At 41.7% G+C, this 19,147-nt stretch overlaps 1 protein-coding gene across 4 annotated transcripts; it reads right to left on the reverse strand.

The window, feature by feature from the left end:
• Positions 1-511: 511 nt before the first annotated feature.
• Positions 512-12,595, reverse strand: RB195_019032 (uncharacterized protein; the record flags this gene model as incomplete). Of its 4 annotated transcripts, XM_064186706.1 has the most annotated exons (7): positions 512-717; positions 794-938; positions 3,814-3,957; positions 9,195-9,260; positions 11,086-11,202; positions 11,761-11,868; positions 12,539-12,595. In XM_064186706.1, 7 exons carry the CDS (start codon positions 12,593-12,595, stop codon positions 512-514), a joined length of 843 nt encoding a protein of 280 aa, XP_064042587.1. The 4 variants fall into 4 exon arrangements, with proteins under 4 accessions (XP_064042587.1, XP_064042588.1, XP_013303686.1 ...); XM_064186707.1 differs by lacking the exons at positions 11,761-11,868; positions 12,539-12,595; XM_013448232.2 differs by lacking the exons at positions 9,195-9,260; positions 11,086-11,202; positions 11,761-11,868; positions 12,539-12,595 and adding an exon at positions 6,530-6,604.
• Between the last annotated feature and the right edge of the window lie 6,552 nt (positions 12,596-19,147).

Genomic DNA, 19,147 nt, shown 5'->3' on the forward strand with positions numbered 1-19,147 from the left:
TCGGAACACTATAGAGCCCAACTGCAATTCATTGAGTATCAGAGACTGAAAAATTGTCCAGTAGTAATAGCAGTTCAATTTTCGATCAATAGGGTGCAGACTGTCGACGATCAGTTTCCAATTGTTAATGTATGCAGCTGTGTAATAGCGTTAATAATGTTAACATACAGAATATAGTTATAAGAAGAGGGCTCCCTTCTTCTCGGGGGAATTAGTCAAAACTATTGTGGAGCAGAATACCTTGTTTAAACGGGATGGAAGGTAAATCCACATAAGAAGTACAATTTATTGTAAAAACCAAACAGCTAGCTAAACCCGTAGCAACCTAATACGAGAGGAAAACATCATACAATTTCAAGCTGAGCAAATTCCATCATCACTAACGAGAAATTGAGCAGCGCCTTTTGCAAGGTAGTGAATAAGCAGAAATGCAGTAAGCAGAGTGAGACTTGAGAAAATAGTATGAGAAATAAATACGAGGGAAAATATAGAGAAATCATAACTACTGATGCTAGTCATCCTCATCAGAGTCACAAGCGTTGTAGTGTGAGTAGGCATAACTGTACTTGCGATTCACGCTCGGCGGTCTTGAGCAGAGACTGTTATGACTGACTGAGTGACGTCGACACAGTGGTTTGGGTAGGTAATCCTCCGAAGTTACAGAAACGGACGAAGCGCCAGAGTATGATCGTTGCCTCTTGCCACAATTAACAGAATCTTCAAGAGTTTGACTTAGTTCCGAATAACAATACTAATGATAATAACCATGAACACAACGAGCGACGAGACCCACCTTGTCGGATGAGCATTTTTTCTCTCATGTTCAAGAAATCTTTGTATGCGATAGGAGTGCTGAACATTCTGCCCAAAACAACCATTGTCGCAAGAAGGCCAGAAATGATACTGCATACGGTGAAAACCATCGGAACCACGAAAAACTGAAAAAAATCAAATTAAAATAAAATACAGACATTATAGATCGCAACGGTTATTCATATTCGATCATTAGACACGCTCACTATTTTTTCGAGAACTTTTACAACTGTTCTACAAATATACCCTCGACAAGAAAAATGCTCTCCGGGAAGTACAGCTGAGCAGTCAATCATTACCTGTTCTTACAAACTGAAAACGATGTTCTTAATTGCAGCGTTCACAGGAAATTTCGACGTTTCACTGACGGTTCAGTACTTCGCTTCCAGTAATGGTGGCAAGAATGAGAGACACTTTCTATTTTCACATGGCTTCCACCGCGGGCGGATGTTACGGTTTAGCGCGGCCGCATATTTGCGTGTGCCGTCCTTAGACGTGTCGAAGTACGTTCCTTTGAATTTTCAGCTAAAGCTCGCACATAATTTATCTATCCGTCGCTATCCCATGATCTGCGAAACGCTATGTCCCGATTGAGCTTTCTGCCAACGCCCAACATCTTTTTTACCATCTCCGTCTTGGACAGTATTATAATTATAACTCCTTATAACGTGCCAAAAAAGAGAACAGTTTTCTATTACTAATTCCAGGCTAGCTGTTGATGTCTACAACCTGTCATGATGATAGAGCGAATTCAGAATCGGTGGACTCGCAGTTCGACTTCGATGGCGATGGGGCGACCACGTTTAGCCAAGGAGTTAAATGGCAAATTGACTCCAGCGAAACTTAGCTGAGTATCCCTCTTGTAGGTGCCACCATTTTTCAGTATACAGCTCAAATGAGTTAAATAAATATGCATCCCATCCACGAGTTAAATAAGTTGACCGTCCACCCTGATTCCGGTTGAAGATTTCAAGGAGACGTTCTTCTGGGTGACGATCACAGGCACTTGGTCAATGAGTTGAATGCCGAATTTTCTTCAGCATTTCTCTCCACCATTTTTGCCAGCACTTTTTAAAGGGAAGTGGAAGGCGGACCAATCCAGGATGATCGCTCGAGAACCTTCAACATAGTTAAGTATCCTTTCGTTAGCAGATACTGAACAGATGATCATCACAAATCACAGTAAGAAATTCCAGCATTTCTGCGCTAGTTCCCCATCTCCGTCGCACCTCCCATATATCTTCTGTCCGCTCATTTCCTCTAGAAAGGAGTTAAGCCATTTATCATGTTCTGACTTACGTACATAAAGCTTGCACCTTCGGATGTATTTGTTTCTTAAAGTGTGAACGCGATTCCTTTACCATGAGTGGCGTATGCAACGCGTCCACTTTTCTTGGACATCGTTTTCAAGTTCAGCCGTTGACTAATTTTTCCGCACACTTCAGAGGAGTGGACCAGCATTCATTCCACCAAGCTAATGGTTCACGCATATAGGAACGATGTCAACAGCGGAAACAAGATAATTTAATAGTCGTACCAATCGAGTTTGCAAAGAGACTTCTATTGATGGCCTTTAGTTTTTCGGATTTATTCGAACAGTAGTAATGCTTCGATAAGCTGATCGTATTCGTTACAGTCTATCCACTGTTGTTTTTCCCGAAAAGAATTATGATAAAGAAGCGAAAAATTCGCAGTTGATAATCGTGAAATGCGGCTTTCCGGAATTCGCAGCGTTTTCTCCTTTTTCAGGAAGAAAATCTTAAAAAAAAGAAGATGTACGGATGTCGGCGAGAATGCAATTTCTCGTGCCATACTTGAGAAACCTTCAAGTACCTATCAGTTCTTAGGAACGTTCGTGTACCACTACCACACTCGAAAGTAAATGATCTGAAGTTCCCTGCAGTCCGGGTAAAGCTAGCGATGGTTCCACATCGATCCCAGAAGCTCCACCGCGCCTTTCGAGCGCACCCGCTTCCGCAACTGCGCCTATCTTCCGCTAACTCTGAACCGACTATATGTAGTTGTATATAAATTAGAAATGTTGCTTTGTGTAAACATAACAATCCAGTTATTGTAAATGAACGAGAAGACAAATGTATTAATTCAAAGAACTTCGAGGTTCATTAGCACGGTTGGAGTTGAGGCAAATGAGATGTTGCATTATATTTTGGCTCTTCTGAGTTCACATTCCTTAGAAATGACGCTGATCTTGAATTTCGGACTAGCAAAATTCGTTCAAGAACGTCAGCATAATCAGCAACATCAGCATCTTCTAGTTTGAATTTTTCAAATGGTACTTTCATCATGCGAGGCGGATTATTTGCATCCACGCCTAACGCTCCTTACGCAGTAGAAATGAGATTATCTTTAGTCGTATTCAAGACACACGTTGTGATCATTTCCTACTTCTATGCTCCACGTCTTACAAATCCTCAAGCAAAAGGAAGACTCAATATAAACACGGAAAGAAGAAGAACTAAGAAAGACTCAACATAAATAAATAGTTAATAAGCGTTAAGCAAAATTACACCTCCATACATTGAGATATGACAATAACAGATCCTTTCCAAAACCGAAATTCACCATTGTATTTGGAAATAAGCATAAAATAATATGAATAGAAGAAAAAAAAACAGAAGAAAAACTGATTGCATACACTATTATGGAGTACGTCATGATACAGCAAAGGCACCACAAAAATCTTTGACATTTCACATCTTTTACCAACATTCTTAATAGGAAAATTCACTTGCAAGCTAGTTTATAGCTAAACATCGCATTGTAGATTTTAATTTTAAGCGAGGATATTCGAGCAACTCTGCTTCGTGGTTTCGAATCTCACTTTTGAGGGCGGAAATAAACTTCCAAACAATGAATTTCCTTAACACAGTTCAAACCTAATGCTTTTCTCCTGGTCTAGTTTGGTTTCATCCTTATTCAAATGCAGGAATTTAGGAACCCAAATTCAGAAAAGAAAAAGACAAGGAAAGAGTAACTTACAATGCTCATAATGAATTTCTTCCTGTGCTGACGCCACGCATACGAATAAAGGAGAGAGAAGACACATGTCCAAAGAGCCACCAATGCTTGTATTACATCGTAGAAGATTGAAGTGGAGAGCTCCTTCCCAGGATCCGATGAAACCTTAAAGTAAAGTGATCTTAATTGTTTCCGAATACTCCCACTAGTGAAAAGTGTGAGAAAAAACTTTCTAAACGCTGTCAGTAAGGAAATCACCGAGAAGGTAATTAAACACCTCACCTACTAATGAGCGAAGCAAATAAAAAGGATGCTGTGCACGGGATGAGTAAAACAATTAAAACCACATTTCCACGAAAGGCAGTGTTTTTAAACAACCGCATGAAGCCCTTGAAACACTACATGCAGTGTATGAAAGTGCATGAACGCCTTGATATCACTAAAACGCTGATGATGTGTACAACACAAAGGATCTCTCGCGGTGGTCAAAGTACACCGCTGATATGTGCGTACCAAGCGCTAGACGCCAGCTGTCTCGTTCGTGACCAGCGCGATTCTATGAATAACTGGCAATTCTTACGCAGTAGAAACAGAAGTTAGACACTTTCTTTAATAGTGGGGAGCTGTAGTAGCACGTTTACTTCGCGCAAATGACTGTGCATCAGCCTCGAGGAAAAGTAAAAGCAATTCGTGGAAATTCTATCAAGCGCAACTTCACATACGCAGATTTGTCCTGAGATGACCTCGTGATTTAACGAATCAAGGGTCGGGTCAAAACGACCTCAGGCATGGTGCAATTGCGTGAGCGGTTGCGCCCGAAGTGATTTAGTGGAGCTAGCTGTTTGTGATCGATGTGGAGCCCTCGCTGGTTCTAGTTATTCAGCACAGATGAGTAGGAGCTCCACTTCGACCACAACTGCATTGCATTGCAACTGGATAAAACGACCCGACTACACCTTCACGCGGCCGAGCCGCTGACCCAATTCCATCCGGCATCGGTTCGTTTTGATCAGATTGTAACTGCAAAGATAGTTTCATAAACAGGAAAGAGAAAAATACAAACACCCAAATTCTGACAGCTTTTGTTTGCTAACATATTCCGCAGTTGTGGCAGCTGAAGCTCTTATAAAATTATTTCAATTCCACAACCTACTACTAACACCCACAACCGGAAATAACCAGAATACAGGTTTTTCAAACAAAAACTCAAAATCCTAGTAACCTTAGGCATCTATACCTCCATGTACTTCAGTCTAGTGCACGCTGTTTGTATTCCTATTTTACTGTGTTCGTAAAATAGCAAGAATGGACCGTAAGGTCGTTAATGTGCGTGGAAAAAATAAGTGTAATAAATAAAGGTTAGTTGGTAATCTCAAGTCCACCTTCACTATACTACTAGGTTAGCCACTTACTTTTTATACTTTGAAACAAACTGACGTTTGAAAGTTAGGACACACGTTTTTCTTGAGGGCTAGGTTAAATGTTAGATTGTTCTCAAAGCTTCCTAGTCAGGCATATAAGATCGCCGCGTCTCTGCGATGCTCCAGCGTTGTAATGCGAATGGATCAACGTCATCTCCGAGTGATCTTCTACAAATGGAGGCAGGCTCGGCACGTCAGGCCGGCATCTACATCAACGAGGCGTTGAGGGAGTACCCATTCTACACAATCGAATCATAGCCAACGGAAGATTCTCTTCCGCTGCTTCTGGGACTCGCGAATGCTGTGGTAGAAGCGACCGAGACCGGTGCCGTTCACTTTCTTCAAATTGAGGCCATAGATTGAGAAAGTGTCCTATCTAGATTGAGTCGCCCATCTACCATATTCCCTAGGCCTCGCCCTATCAGACTACTGCTTGTCCAGGACCCTCAAGCATTCCCTGAAGCGAAAACTCTTCAATTCTCTCACTGACCTCAAATCGGCTGTTGAGTTTCTCCTTAAAACACAACCCTCAGCTTCCCTCCCAGAAATATAGAACATTGTGGTAAGGACTCATGATGAATACATCGAATGATGATCACCAATGAATGGTTAAGAAAGTATGAAATTGAAAATGGTATGCGCGTGTAAAAAATAAGTAGAAAATAGTACAAAATCCTACCCAACCTAACACTTACTAATTACTACAGTAACTTGACTACACCCTCTCCATTCAAATCTACTACATCTCATCACAAATCAAAACAGTCACGACTATTACGATAATGTTAATGGTTTTTCCAGGCTCTGAGGAAGGCGACTATGGCCGAAATAGCAACGTTAGCCGAAATAAAGTAACGTTAACTATCTTGGTTCTCTGCTCCAGCTAAAGCAAAAAAGAAGCAAATCAAAACATTTTTAAAACAAGGCAACAGTTGAATGTTCATATGGTGCTGTACGGTAAACACCGCCAGACATACCTCAGGAGCGTTATAATTGCGAAAAAAAATGGTATGTGGGTGCAATGAAACGATGTTATAGATCTGATCAGAGACAAAATGAATGAATCACGAGGCCCAAGAATGTGCAGCCAAAGTACCAAGAATGGAACATGAACTTTACAACAATAAAACACTCCTGAATAAAAATATGGTGCTCTAACTAGTGTGGGACACGCAGATAAGCTGTGTGAAATAGGGAAGGGGTAACTTCGCGGTCGCCAGAACAACCAGAAATAACTGCCAAACAATTCAGGACAGCAGCTGTGCGGAAAACTAGCGACAAAAAAACGTAAAAACTCGATGAAATAAACTACCCACATCCGACACGGAGCCAACATTAACTTCCTTCACTATGGTCTCGCCAAACGAGTAGCAGCGATAAGAGAGAGGCATGTAGAAAAGCCGTTTGAAATGAACGAGCACGTTTCGCACGAATTACGTCGCGGATGGGCGGCGCAGTGCGTGAACGCAAAGAACGATCTCGTACACTTGTAGAGTTCTTTGGGTGCCAGAAGAAAACAGACGAATGACAAGGAAGTTCACCATGGTATCAAACATCATAGGCACCACGTCGTTTTGATGGGAATTCTGACGAGGAAAACAAAAGCTGTCGCGGGAATGGTAGCGCAGTACGCTAATTTTTCGGGAACGAACAACTCTTCGAAGTACTCGCTATGCAGAGCGATCAGCACAAGTGCTGGGGTCCCGAACTAAAGTCGGGAAACACTGGTTCTTCTTTTATTATGTTCCAGCTATCATGGCAAAGGTGCTACTAGTCAGAAAATTTCAATTTTCTTGCTGCTTACTATTTTACGGCAATCTTCTACCGAAAAGCAAATTTTGGATGCTCATCCTCGTTCAAAATGATGTTAAAAACAGAACATCTGCTTCAACCACTTTAAATTCACTTTCATTTCAAATTTGATTTCGTTTTTGAGTGAGGAATGTAATTTGTATTTGTAATAAAATAGAGGGAAGATAGGGGAGAAAAAAAGTCACACAGAGGAAAGATGACAACAGTGGCAAGTGATGATAAAGTCAGTCTACTCAAAACTTCTAACGGATTCTTTCGAAACGCGAAATTCCGAAGTTTTCAAGCTGATGAACATTTAATCACAGTAAGCTAGGATCACAGTAAGCTAAAATTTCTTAAGCTTCACATCTGGAGGTTTCTTTGTGTTTCAAGATTTTAACCACAATTTGAGTACACTTAGGTCGAAACGGCTTGAAGCCTATTGCGCAAGCTGTTGCTGTTGCTTAACGGCAGCGTAGCAAGAAATGGAGATGGGATGTTGGCATCTTCCCACGAATAGATAGAGCCAGGCTGCCCGCAGAGTTCAGAGCTGCGCGGGCGCGCGGTATGGTGCTCTGCGGGCAGTCTTAGGGATGCAAATCACGAGGATGATGTCCACGTCCAATCATCCCATATTGTCCTTGAAGGCAACATACCACAAATCTGAGGTAGTGCGGATTTCAGGTGGAGTCCGTATACTGGGTTGTAGATTATGGAGACGGGGGTAGTTCCGCTCATCTCTCCCTGCATCACCGCAAACACCCGCCTCCAGAATGCTGTTTTGTACGACGCCATCTATTGCAACGCTCCACCCCTTGCGCCGCCTCCACGCTGCGATTCGTCGAAAATCAATTCGCACTGCCCCGATAGGCAGTAAAGGACGCTACGCGTGCAAGGGTGGCGCGTTGCCATAGAACGCATCGTACAAAACAGCATTCAGGGGCCGGCTGCTTGCAGTGATTCAGCGAGAGATGAGCGGCACCACCCCGGGCTCCATAATCTACGATCCATAATCTACGATGTGCGGATACTCAACCTGAAATTCGTACCAACCTAGATTCGTGGTATGCTGCTTTTAAGAACGATGTGGAGAACCGCCTTCCCGATCGAATTTTTCTAAGAGGCGTCTAAAAGCGTGTCATGTGGTGGTTCTGAGTGTGTGGTGGCGCCTTCAAAAAAAAAATGAGTTTATATTAAGCCCTTAGAATTTGGTTATGACGGTTCAGTGTTATAGTTTATTGACCACAGAATTACCGATTATATGAAGAGTGGAACGTCACGCCTCACCCTAACACGTACTGTCAAATGTCTCACTGAGAAACAATTCTTGCGTCACGCCAGAACAACCCCACAACACTACATATTGGTGAAGCGATTCCAATACCTCCAATTCCGTGGTATGCTGCCTCTAACGCGTTGCATACAGATAGTTATCCGCAAGACTACTGCTCAACCACAGCGATCTTTTGCAGTATGGCAGACCCTCGGTACTGCACGGACGGAACCATCGAGTTCTGATCACTGCTCATCTTCGACGAAGATGCACTTTCAAGCTGTTCTGCGCTTTACTTCGGTGTCTCTTAAAGAAACGTTGCGCTAGTATCATGAATCGATTTGTGATCTCCTACCGTTGGCGTTATGTGACTAACATGCTATTCTAACCTGACTTTCAAGTATATCTTCGCACCGCAGAATGTCCTGAGGTCCTCAGAGCTCTTTCTTTCTTGTTTCCCATACTTCTTCACTTTTTTCGCAAAATAGCCCGCTTCTTGGGTTCCTCTACGATCTTATCTTTTGGGATCCGATTTCTGCTATATATTTCTAATTGCGCACGATTAGCATCCTACGTGTTATAGTACTTGGAAAATAGTTTTTCCTTACTTGCCAAAGGCTCGATAGCAGCAAAACAAACGATAAGATTAATGGAAAAGGTCTTTGTTAGAAGTACACGGATAAGAATGAAAAACTTAGAAGACCTAGGAAAGAAGAGAAGTTCGTCGTGCTCTGCGGGCGATCGCACGCCTTCACCGAGGACGCAATGCGACACCCTAACTCAAAACGGTTTACGCCGAAGTTTTCGACGTGGTGTGCAACACGCAAAGTCTGCAACTTCTCCCGTGCTCAGAATTTTACACAAACGTATTTCGAAGCCGAATTAAGAGTAAACCACTACGGAGACGATTCGCTTACCTCACTCAAGCAGCTGCTCAGTTTGTCGAGTTCCTCAGAGGAGAGATAGTCATTAAGTGGCGCATCCTAAAAAAAATAAGCACTGAGATTTTCGTCCGCAGCAATCTGGAAACGCTGCAGAAATATTTTTCACAATCCATAAATGAGCTTATAAGATGAATCTGTTTCATACGCCATATTCAATGAATGCTTTGCTCATTAACGATATCCGAATAGGCTCTGAAGAAACGGTTTTTTCTTTGGCCAAATGTACGCCTATCAGACCATCAGTTAGGAGGTTATGTAAGACTTATCAATACATTCCACAATCCCCAATTGTCAAATATAAGAAAATGTCAAACATCTTCCAAATTGCTCCGTTGACTATTTGTTTCTTACCATTCTGAAGACATTGGGTTTAAAATAATAAGGTTGTTTTTGTCTGCTGGAAAAGTGGTATAGACCAATGTGAAGACTGAAACTGGGATATGAACGTTGCTAAATAGTGATAGCGAAATGGCGTTTCCATTTCGCTATCACTATTTTCCAAGTATATTGGCAGCTCCATCTTTGCTACTTAGAGTCAGTGTTCGGGGAGATTTTCTGTATTGGATGCTCTCCAGCATTGAACAGCGTCCAAGGCATAGTTTGCAAATATCACCAAAAACAAACAATCTAACACATGAAAAATCTGACTGGTAGTTATTCCATCAAAAAACGTAGATGTATGTGATAACTTAAAGGCAGCGTATTGCCAAATTGACATGATACGGAAACTCCAGGGAAAGCTTAGAGTTTGGGTCGTAAGTTACGCAAACAAACGAAGCTCCGGTCATTTCCCCCTAATCGACGTAAAAAAAAAAACGGCGTGAGAGACGGCATTTTTTTTCCTACAAAATCAAGTGCAGTGCGCAATCCTCGTGCACGTGCAGCGTGCAAGACCGAGAACCCAAAAATTGATGAGATCTCATCACCACCCTGTTCAAGTAAAACCAGTGAACAGGCTGCTGAGGGGACTGGAGCATACACAAAGGTTCGCGTTTGCAAGTTCAGTGAATCAGTTAAAGGCATCACCCCACGAATCTGAGGTGGTACGGATTTCAGGCGGAGAATTCGTATACGGGATCGTAAGTTATGGAGAGAAGGGCGATCCCGTCCATTTCTTCCTAATAGCCGTAGAAAAAGGTTATGGTTTCGTGGTTATTTTCTCATTGATTACCTTGTTTTCTGAAAGATAGTTGGACTATTCTTCCAAAACGTTAAGGAAATGTTCCTATGTGTATGCTTTGCACATTGAGTTATTTCGCATATGTTTTGCTTGCTAGCAGCACTCATCGCTGCAGTGCGTGATGACTTCACCTCGGTCCCAGCCGCTAGCCCGCGTCGAGCACAACCGCTTACGCAGTTGCGCCGAACTTCATGCCGTTTCTACGCAAGTATGAGCAACCAGCATCGATCAGGTGCTACAGCCGATTACTTGCTTCCTTTCAGTAAGTCAGTTGATCGGGTACCCGGCTGGTGGCTGACCACTGCAAACAGATACTGGTGAGAGTGGTTGCAACGGGCCACGGCGACAATGAAGTGGACAGCAGCACGTGTGTTCCGCCGGCGGTCTATTTGCTGCGCAACCGCATTAGTTCTAGATGTTAGACTTCCATCGCTTGCATCGTTATTTTTCTTCATTTTATCAGAGGAAACAAACTCTAATTTTGAGGAGCACGCCAATATGTCTAACTGTTAATCTGCATCCAATACGTATTAACTTACAAAATTTTCTCTCAGGGATCATGACAGGGTTTGGTTCACATGATGGTTATTGCATGCAAATTTCTACTTCTTATTTAGTTACTTGCCTAAACAAAGCACTTTCGGCTATAAACAAGATATCATTTAGTGCGAAAGAAGCCTTCACCTGGTCTATCGAATCGAAACTGGACGCTCGGCTTAAGGATGGTGCCTTTCCATGTGAAACCTCTTCTGAGTAGTCCTCAGTGAACTCTTGAGACAACCCTGTGAAGTCGTAGGTCATCTTAAAGACGGAATGAATCTAGTTACTTATCCAACGTACAGTAAGTAACATGCTACCCGATAACAAACATCTAAAGTACTATCAGTGAGAGAGGACAAAATCATTCGAAATCATTTGAAATCATTAATCATTTGAATAAAAGAAACGATAAAAAAAACCATTACTCTGTTATACACATGGGAAAAAAAACCTGTTTGATCTCTCGAAAACTCTTGGGAGAACTATACAGTGGAAGCCGTGTGACTGTTTCAGCTGATTATAAAATAAAGCGGTTGTTATAAACCTTCAAACCATTCGATTCACAGTTTCATACAATTCATAGTTGCGGCCTCGCGAGCAACCCCGTGGAAAAGTCCGCTTTATTTGATTTGATCATTGATCATGATTTGATCATTTTATGCGAGTTTTATAGAACTTCAAATGAGGTGCCTCGATTATTTCTAACCATTACTCAACATCTCTCTTATTATTCGTTCGCGTATTTATTATTCTCTGTATTACAACTGCGAATCCAACGTTGCGGAACATTTCAATGGATATTTCTGTTCAGTAATTTACCACTTGAAGATGCCGAATTCGTCTTCTTTCTACTCTTCGTTTCGATACACGTACTATCAAGAGAAGGCGGATTTCGCAGCTTGTATAGTTAGGGTTTGCGAAAATGACCTAAAATATAGAGACCACGCACAGACAATAAAATCATGAAGCGAACAGGGAGTCGGACGAGTCATGATTGTGATAGGCAGAAATAAACTGTTTTCGCACAAAACTCCAGTTAACTTGTCGCCTTCATGTGCAGATACAGAGGGGAGAGGACAAAAGACGGTTGTCAGACTCACACCCTTTTTTTTATTACACATACATATCACTACTATTATTACATATTGTACCACTCTGTTAAAGCATTTCGCTGTTCTTTTATTGATTTGTATACGGCTCATTATGGCTTAATAAAGTTGTGTTTCTTCTTTCCTAATAAAAACTCCATACTCTACAATTTCCTTCTCTACTTCCAGTACAAGAGGGTGAGTGTACAGCTGCAAACTCGTCTGAAGTGGATACACCTAACTTTGTTTATGATTATGGCGGGGTACAGATATGGAGGAAACTTAATGATACAGGTTTCGATACTCGATATACAACCTTATCAGGTAATATTTGTATGTCGACTATTAAAAGAAACAAATAAGTGCGTAAATGCAGCAACTTCTCCTCTGTACTTCATTTTAAAATGGATACACATGGTTCTACTTTCTAATTTTATTTTAGAACTTTATTTTATTTATTTATTTTTCATTCTAGAACTCAACAAGACATCGCTTACACATTGACCAACATGATGGACACTACTCGAGGACGGATTCGCATCGACGATTTGTACCGCAGCACCCATTCTGTCGGCGAGTATCCCCTAACGCTCTGCAGTGTCAAACCGCAGCTCAGACCGCTTTTACGCCAGCAATGATAATTGGTACCTTTCAATGCCAGGTATCGTCGTCGACGTCTTACCTTCCTACCACTCCAGTCCAGAGATACTGATCGGAATTCAGTCCTCAGTCTTCTACCTCAAGAATGCTACCAAATTGATACCATCTCCCACACACTCATTCCAGAAAAGTCAACAATCAACGCTGCAGTCGCCGATAACTATTGAACAGTATCCAGCTAGAAAAAATGGTTGAATTCTGAAAATTTACTGAACTACTAGGCGCCGAAGATAAAGCGAGACGACTATGTAACCTCTCTCGATTTCTTTAGTGGTAGCACCCGCTACGACGAATAACAGTAAAGATACTATATACATCTACCTTACCAGGGGAGTGAAAGGTCAAGCGCTGCCTGTACGATGTGTCCAGAAGGTCGCGTATCCAGAAGGTTGAAATCCACATATCACGAAATTGACTATGTTCAGATCCGTGGGACAATAGAGTTCAGACTGCAAATTACGAGTAGAGCGCGACAATGCTCGTCCTGAAAGACGGCGTGAGAAACGTCATTGCCATTAGGTACGTAGAACGCGCCACCTTCGTACACGCGCGGCGTCCGCGAGCGTGCGGTCGATAATCGATTAGTTCTTTTCAGCAACCTATTCAGGTGAAACCAATGAATGGGATGCTAAGGGAATGGTACGGTATCGATAATTGCGCTGCGCGGCTCCTGATAGCGCCATAGATCGCCAAAGTTACATCTATCTTCTTGCGCTACGTTTGGATGATGTCCGAGAAATTTCGCCGCGACTCTAGCTATTACGACTAGTTGATTTCGAACAAATAAGGATACATGGTGACAGAAGTTGTTTGCAACATTAAATAGAGTTGTTGAAGAAGCATAGATAAGTGAAATGCCGTTTAAAAATGCGGATAAAAGTGTATATCTACCTATTCTCAATTATTAAATCGAAACGACCGACTTATCCATTGGAATGCTAGACATTGATGTTAGATTTAAAGACTTTTTAGTTCTAAATTTAATTTAATTTAAATTTTAAAAAATTTAGTTCTAAAAGTTTCCGCTTGCTAGGTATTTCTTTCTGCACAATTGGCTACGCAAAAATTGGCACCCAACGTCTGATGCGGCGCTACTAATGCCTCGCAGGCATGCATTGCACTTAAAGGGTATCTCGAAGATTCAGAGGTGTCTGTTTCCCTATTTAGATCAATCTATCTGTTTTTATAAGCTTAAGTAGGCGTAAGCTTTTTTTTCAAACGGCGACATATTCGGCGACAAAATTTATTTGTCGTTGGCGTCCTTATGTTGTTACTTGAAAAAGAAACAAGAATTAACACCTAGCAAAAGGTGTGAATTTTTACAAATGAGGTCAATATATGTTATGATAACAGCACACCACACTTTGACGTGCCTGTGATGACATATCTTTGAGTTGGGTAGAAGGATCAGGAAGATTCATTACATTATTCTCTGACTATAAGTGCTCAATTTGCCTTATTCGTGTGTCAACACCTGCTGCATCAATTACCGTAACTTTTGAAAATTAGAATGTTCCCTCTTTTCAACAGAAATCTTCATACACGTCATTTGAAGCCACTAGATGCATGTTCCTCTCATATTTCACGTGAGGATTTCTCTTGCTTCTGGCAGGTTACAAGTTTGAGATCACCACAGATCACAAAATCCCAGTGGATGGGTCTGATTCTCCAAAGCTGTTTAGTAGCTCGTTAATTACATCTTAGCCGTTGATGCAGCTTATGATTAGCGGTTTCGTTCGTTTATTATTCACTTCTTATTTTATTTATTATTCACTTTCGTTGCTACCTAAGCAGAGTCAGCTGTTTAGGTAGCAACGAAGGTGAATAATCCGTCAGTCCCAGGTGAAGCGCCAATCGTCGAGACGTGCGGCACTGTAGGCAGATGAGGGTACCTCTTGTTTCGAATCCTTTCAAGGTTAAACGAAATTCACTTCACATGTGTGTGGACCTCAATTCGCTATTTGTACATGGAGATGCAGAAAATGACATTGAGGGGGCACATCTACAACATAAAATCCGCTGCTTGTCTTGCCCACACAAAAACATCCTCTTTTTCATAAGCTGCAGCAAAAAGTATTACCAGAGGACAATAAGGACAATAATAATTAGCAACAAAAATGTTCATCAAATTGTTTTGATAAAATGAACAAGACACTTAGTACTTCCCTATGGGATTTCTAGATTAACTAGGAATTTTAATGACGTTGGGTTGTTTACATATTAATTACTTTTCCATTGATGAAGATACATTCCCATCAGTGTTCTCAAAATTTTATTTAGTCGAAAAACCTTATATACAAAAAGTATGTATAAAAAATTCAAAATATACTATACAAATATATATAATATACTTTATTTTTCTACCCTCAATGCTATTTAAAGACAACTTTTCTCAACTTGACTTCATTTTTCATTTCATTTGCAAAGCCTTCTGGTCACCATCTAGAAGTGTTCCTATATCACATAAGCTGGCCCAGTTAAATTATTGTTTCATTCGATATTGCTCTGGTGTTGGCGACTCACAATTCAGGGTACCAGAAATATTAGTTTCAATGGAATCTAGACAAACTGTTGCAGGAAATACGACTCCTTTACGTTGGCTTTTTCGCAGCAGAACAAAGTTTCTTGTGCGAATGTCCACGATGCCACTTTTCGGAGAAGTTAATCAATGCTCGCCACTGTGTAACAGAACTGTGAGTCTCCCAATCGAAAACTACTTACGGTGTAAGTGGCTACATGAAAGATACTGTCTTTCAGCTCTGACTTTTCAGTTTCTTCAGGGAAAGTAAGGGACTCCCTTTTCCTGTGCAAAATTGTTTTTCACTCACTAAAACGCCCTCTTTCCTTCTGCATCTCTTTTCACTCGTAACAAATTTACAGCTAATGAAAGTGACTAAACACACCACCAAACTTTCGAGCATGTGCAAAAAAGCTTAAGCTGCTACGACTAAGGTACTAGGTCAAGTGATGCGGGTGCTTAGTTACCTCATATCCCAGGACAGTGAGCGGGGGCGGGTGTAGCGCTGTCGGTTAGAGGTTCCGCTGTCTACACGATCGATCGGAGGTTCGAATCCTGGGAATCCGTCCTAGCGCTCACCAGGCTTTTCACCTCTGCGAGGTCGATGAATTGGTACCACGCTTGTCTGGGAGGATAAAAACGCTGACGCTTGGCACATCGAGTAACCGCCGCAAGTCATTATATAGGCCAGTTTCGTAAATCTCAAATGATTCGAAATTGAAGTGAACACGATGGCGTTTCCCAAGCGGATTGATTAATGCCAGACACTTTACTTTGTCCTTTATCCCATGATAATCAAGGCTGCTCCAAAAGTAGCACACATAGAAAAGTCTTCGCAGACTTTTTTTCTTCCATCGATTGTATCTGGCTTAGGACAAATATCGACTGCTAATCCTTCGAAAGCACTTTCAAGACCTTCGACCTGGTGTTAAACTTGGGACAAGTTGTGGATTTCGAATGTGAGCACAGCAAGTGTGCAGAGAAAAGATGAATCACTGCATAACATACGAATTAGTTATGTTAGCGCATCAAAGTTGGGATTGCGAAGGTGATCTATAAAAAGTTAAACTCACGAGGATATGGAGAGAGAATTTGGCAGAAACTTGGAAAATGGCAAATAAAAAAGGACATGAGTTGTACAAATATTGCCCTCAAAAACAGAAAATAACATGTAAAAAAAGAGTAAAGTCACTGGTGTACCGGCCCACTTGAGACGCGCCAACGCGATTGATCGCAATCCTTAATCGTTGGGGTTTTTATGAATGCCTGTTGGATCGACTTGCGGGGGCCAAGTGACAGTGTGACAGTGACAGGGTGGTTCTATCCCTATTTCTATCCTCCCAGACCAGTCTGATACCAATTTATCGACCCAGAGTGATGAGAGTCTTGGCTCGCACTGGGGTGGTTCCGAACCATCGATGGATCGTGCAGTCTCTGGACCTCTTACCGACTACGTTACATCCGTTGCAATACCATTTAATGTCGACGGAATTCTGAGCGGTACATCATCGAGGTGAAAGGGTACACTTCAACGCAAGCTGCATTGCTAATAACTCTATCGAGCTATGATCTAGGTATACTTGAGAGTCTATAAATGGATTTTTCCACGAAATCTTTGCACCTGAATATTCAGTGTGACCAGAGTTACATACGTTTGAATTTTCCTAATCTGCCGTGTGCTTTTTTGAACGAAATTTGACGTAAGCGGGGGAGTTTGGACTGTCTAAATAGACAATTATCCAAAAGTGGGTGCTCATCGTGGGTAGGTGCTTCACGTAGACACCGGCAGATTTCTCAGTTTCACTAAAATCAAAACTTTCTGACGACTCGATATAGAACGAGATAAAACTGCCTTCAAAAAAATGAGCCGCTATTTCTCTCGCCATGAGGATAATGAACTAAGATCGATCGCAGTGATATATGACGAGAGACGCAACGTGTTTATCTGATCATGGGCGAACAACAAGCCACGTTATCAGCGGAGCACAAGGTACTGCTGTTTCAGCGAATTAACAGCGGCTAAGATGTCCCGTGAAACTTGTAACTCCTGATGGGCAGACTGACAGCTACCAAAGTTCTGACACAGGGGACCTTGTACGGAAGAAAAGCGCCGCAAAAGCATTGCAAGTGCAGTCTTATTGTTGTAAACAAATTGTTTAACGGTGAAAAGTGGTCGAATACGTTATTCTAAAAAAAATCGTGAATGGGCGTAATTACGACAACAGCATCATCTTTAGGTTTGCAGCGACGAGTAGAACAATGTGAAAGAGCTGGTTTCATTCTGGAGAAGAGCAGCGCCGCAAGAGATGAGTGACTAAGATATTGTAAAACAATCAGGGATTGCAAGAGATGGAAGATCGCCGCGATTTTGTTTCCTTCAGAAAATAACCTGCTTGAAGGCACCACCCCACGAATCTGGGGTGGTACGGGTTTCTTGTGGGTTATGTCTATACGGGGCCGTAGATTGTGGGGAAGAAGGTGATTCCGTTCATCTCTTCCTAATCGTCGTAAAAAACGGGCCGGAACACACAGGGCGTGCCCAAGTCTGGCGCGCTCCAATACAACTCTTCGTAGACAACAGCGCCCTGGAACGCTCGAAGCCGCATCTTCCGGGCCGTTTTTTTTTTTGCGGTAATTAGGAAAAAACGGACGGAATCACCCTCTTCCCCATAATTTACGACCCACACCCGTATAGGCATAACCCACATGAAACCCGTAGCACCCCAGATTCGTGGGGTGATGCCTTTAATCATGACGGTATAATTTCTTTATATCCGCTTATTTTGGGTGTATCGACGAATTTACAGGTAGGTACAACCAGTTTTTGTATGCCATCAAAAAGGGTAAAGATGGTCCTGGAATGCTAATGCTGGAAAAACAAAAATAACAGATTCTAAAAGGAGAAAAAAAAGAAGGTAATTAATGTAACCAGTCATGAAAAGGTCTTTGAAAAGAGAACGAAGATAATTATAGAGAATCCTATTTTCTGCAATTCAGATAGAATGAACTGTCAGAAAATCAAAGTAGGAAGAATATTAAGAAAATAAAGAGGAAGCAGTAGTTGTGGTTCAATTCTCCATCAGTTAGAAGAGATGTTCTCCAGGAAACCCGGTGAACATTGTATCAATCATTAACAACAAAGTGGAATATCAACTAAGTAGTTGCCAAAAAGCTTTCGAGGAAACTCGGAATGCAGTGGTTCGTTTTGCCTGAGAAGTAACAAAAGTCCTAAAAAAAAACAGAGAATGCAGAAAAATAGGAAGGTCAAAACGAAAGAAAAAAACAAGAATTCCCTCACAAAGTATTTGAAGTGAGGCAAGCAGCAGATGCATTTACAAGGTAATACTTAGTAGAGTAGAGTTATTGTTTGAGTATGAAGATGGGGCAGCGACAGAAGTGCGATGCAAATGACAGTAAACAACTCGTTTGCAAAGGATCACTAGCGCGAGAGTCGGAAGAGAAACAGAGATTGGTGGAGAGATATCAGCAACAGCAGCAAAAGTGAACGGCAGGGTCTGAAAAGATAACAAGCAAATGAAAACAAACAAAATCACATCTGATATACAGTGAAGAAACAAGACTGGAGGGTACCGCAAGAGTCGAGAGATGCAAGAGGTGACCTGTTGGTCCACACCACTTACCTCAGGTAAGGAGCGATTGATTACGGCGCTGCGAAGAGTAGGAATGGGGGCAAAGTACAGTACAACAACTCGTACACAGAGAGAGAAATGGACATTGAAAGGCCGCTCTGGTTATTCAAACACTCTTTGTGTGTGAGTCAGGTTCATGATTAGGCAATACAAGTGTACGTGCCTGAGCGGAAGCGGCTGTGAAAACAGATAAGTGAATTTCCTTTTAATGTAATCTCATATTTCGTGATAAAGGGTGAGTGTGATAAAGGGTGTATACAACGAAAAAAAAAACTAATTAGATAAAGCAG

The sequence above is a fragment of the Necator americanus genome, chromosome II (assembly GCF_031761385.1).
Source record: "Necator americanus strain Aroian chromosome II, whole genome shotgun sequence".
Classification (NCBI taxonomy): Eukaryota; Metazoa; Nematoda; class Chromadorea; order Rhabditida; family Ancylostomatidae; genus Necator; species Necator americanus.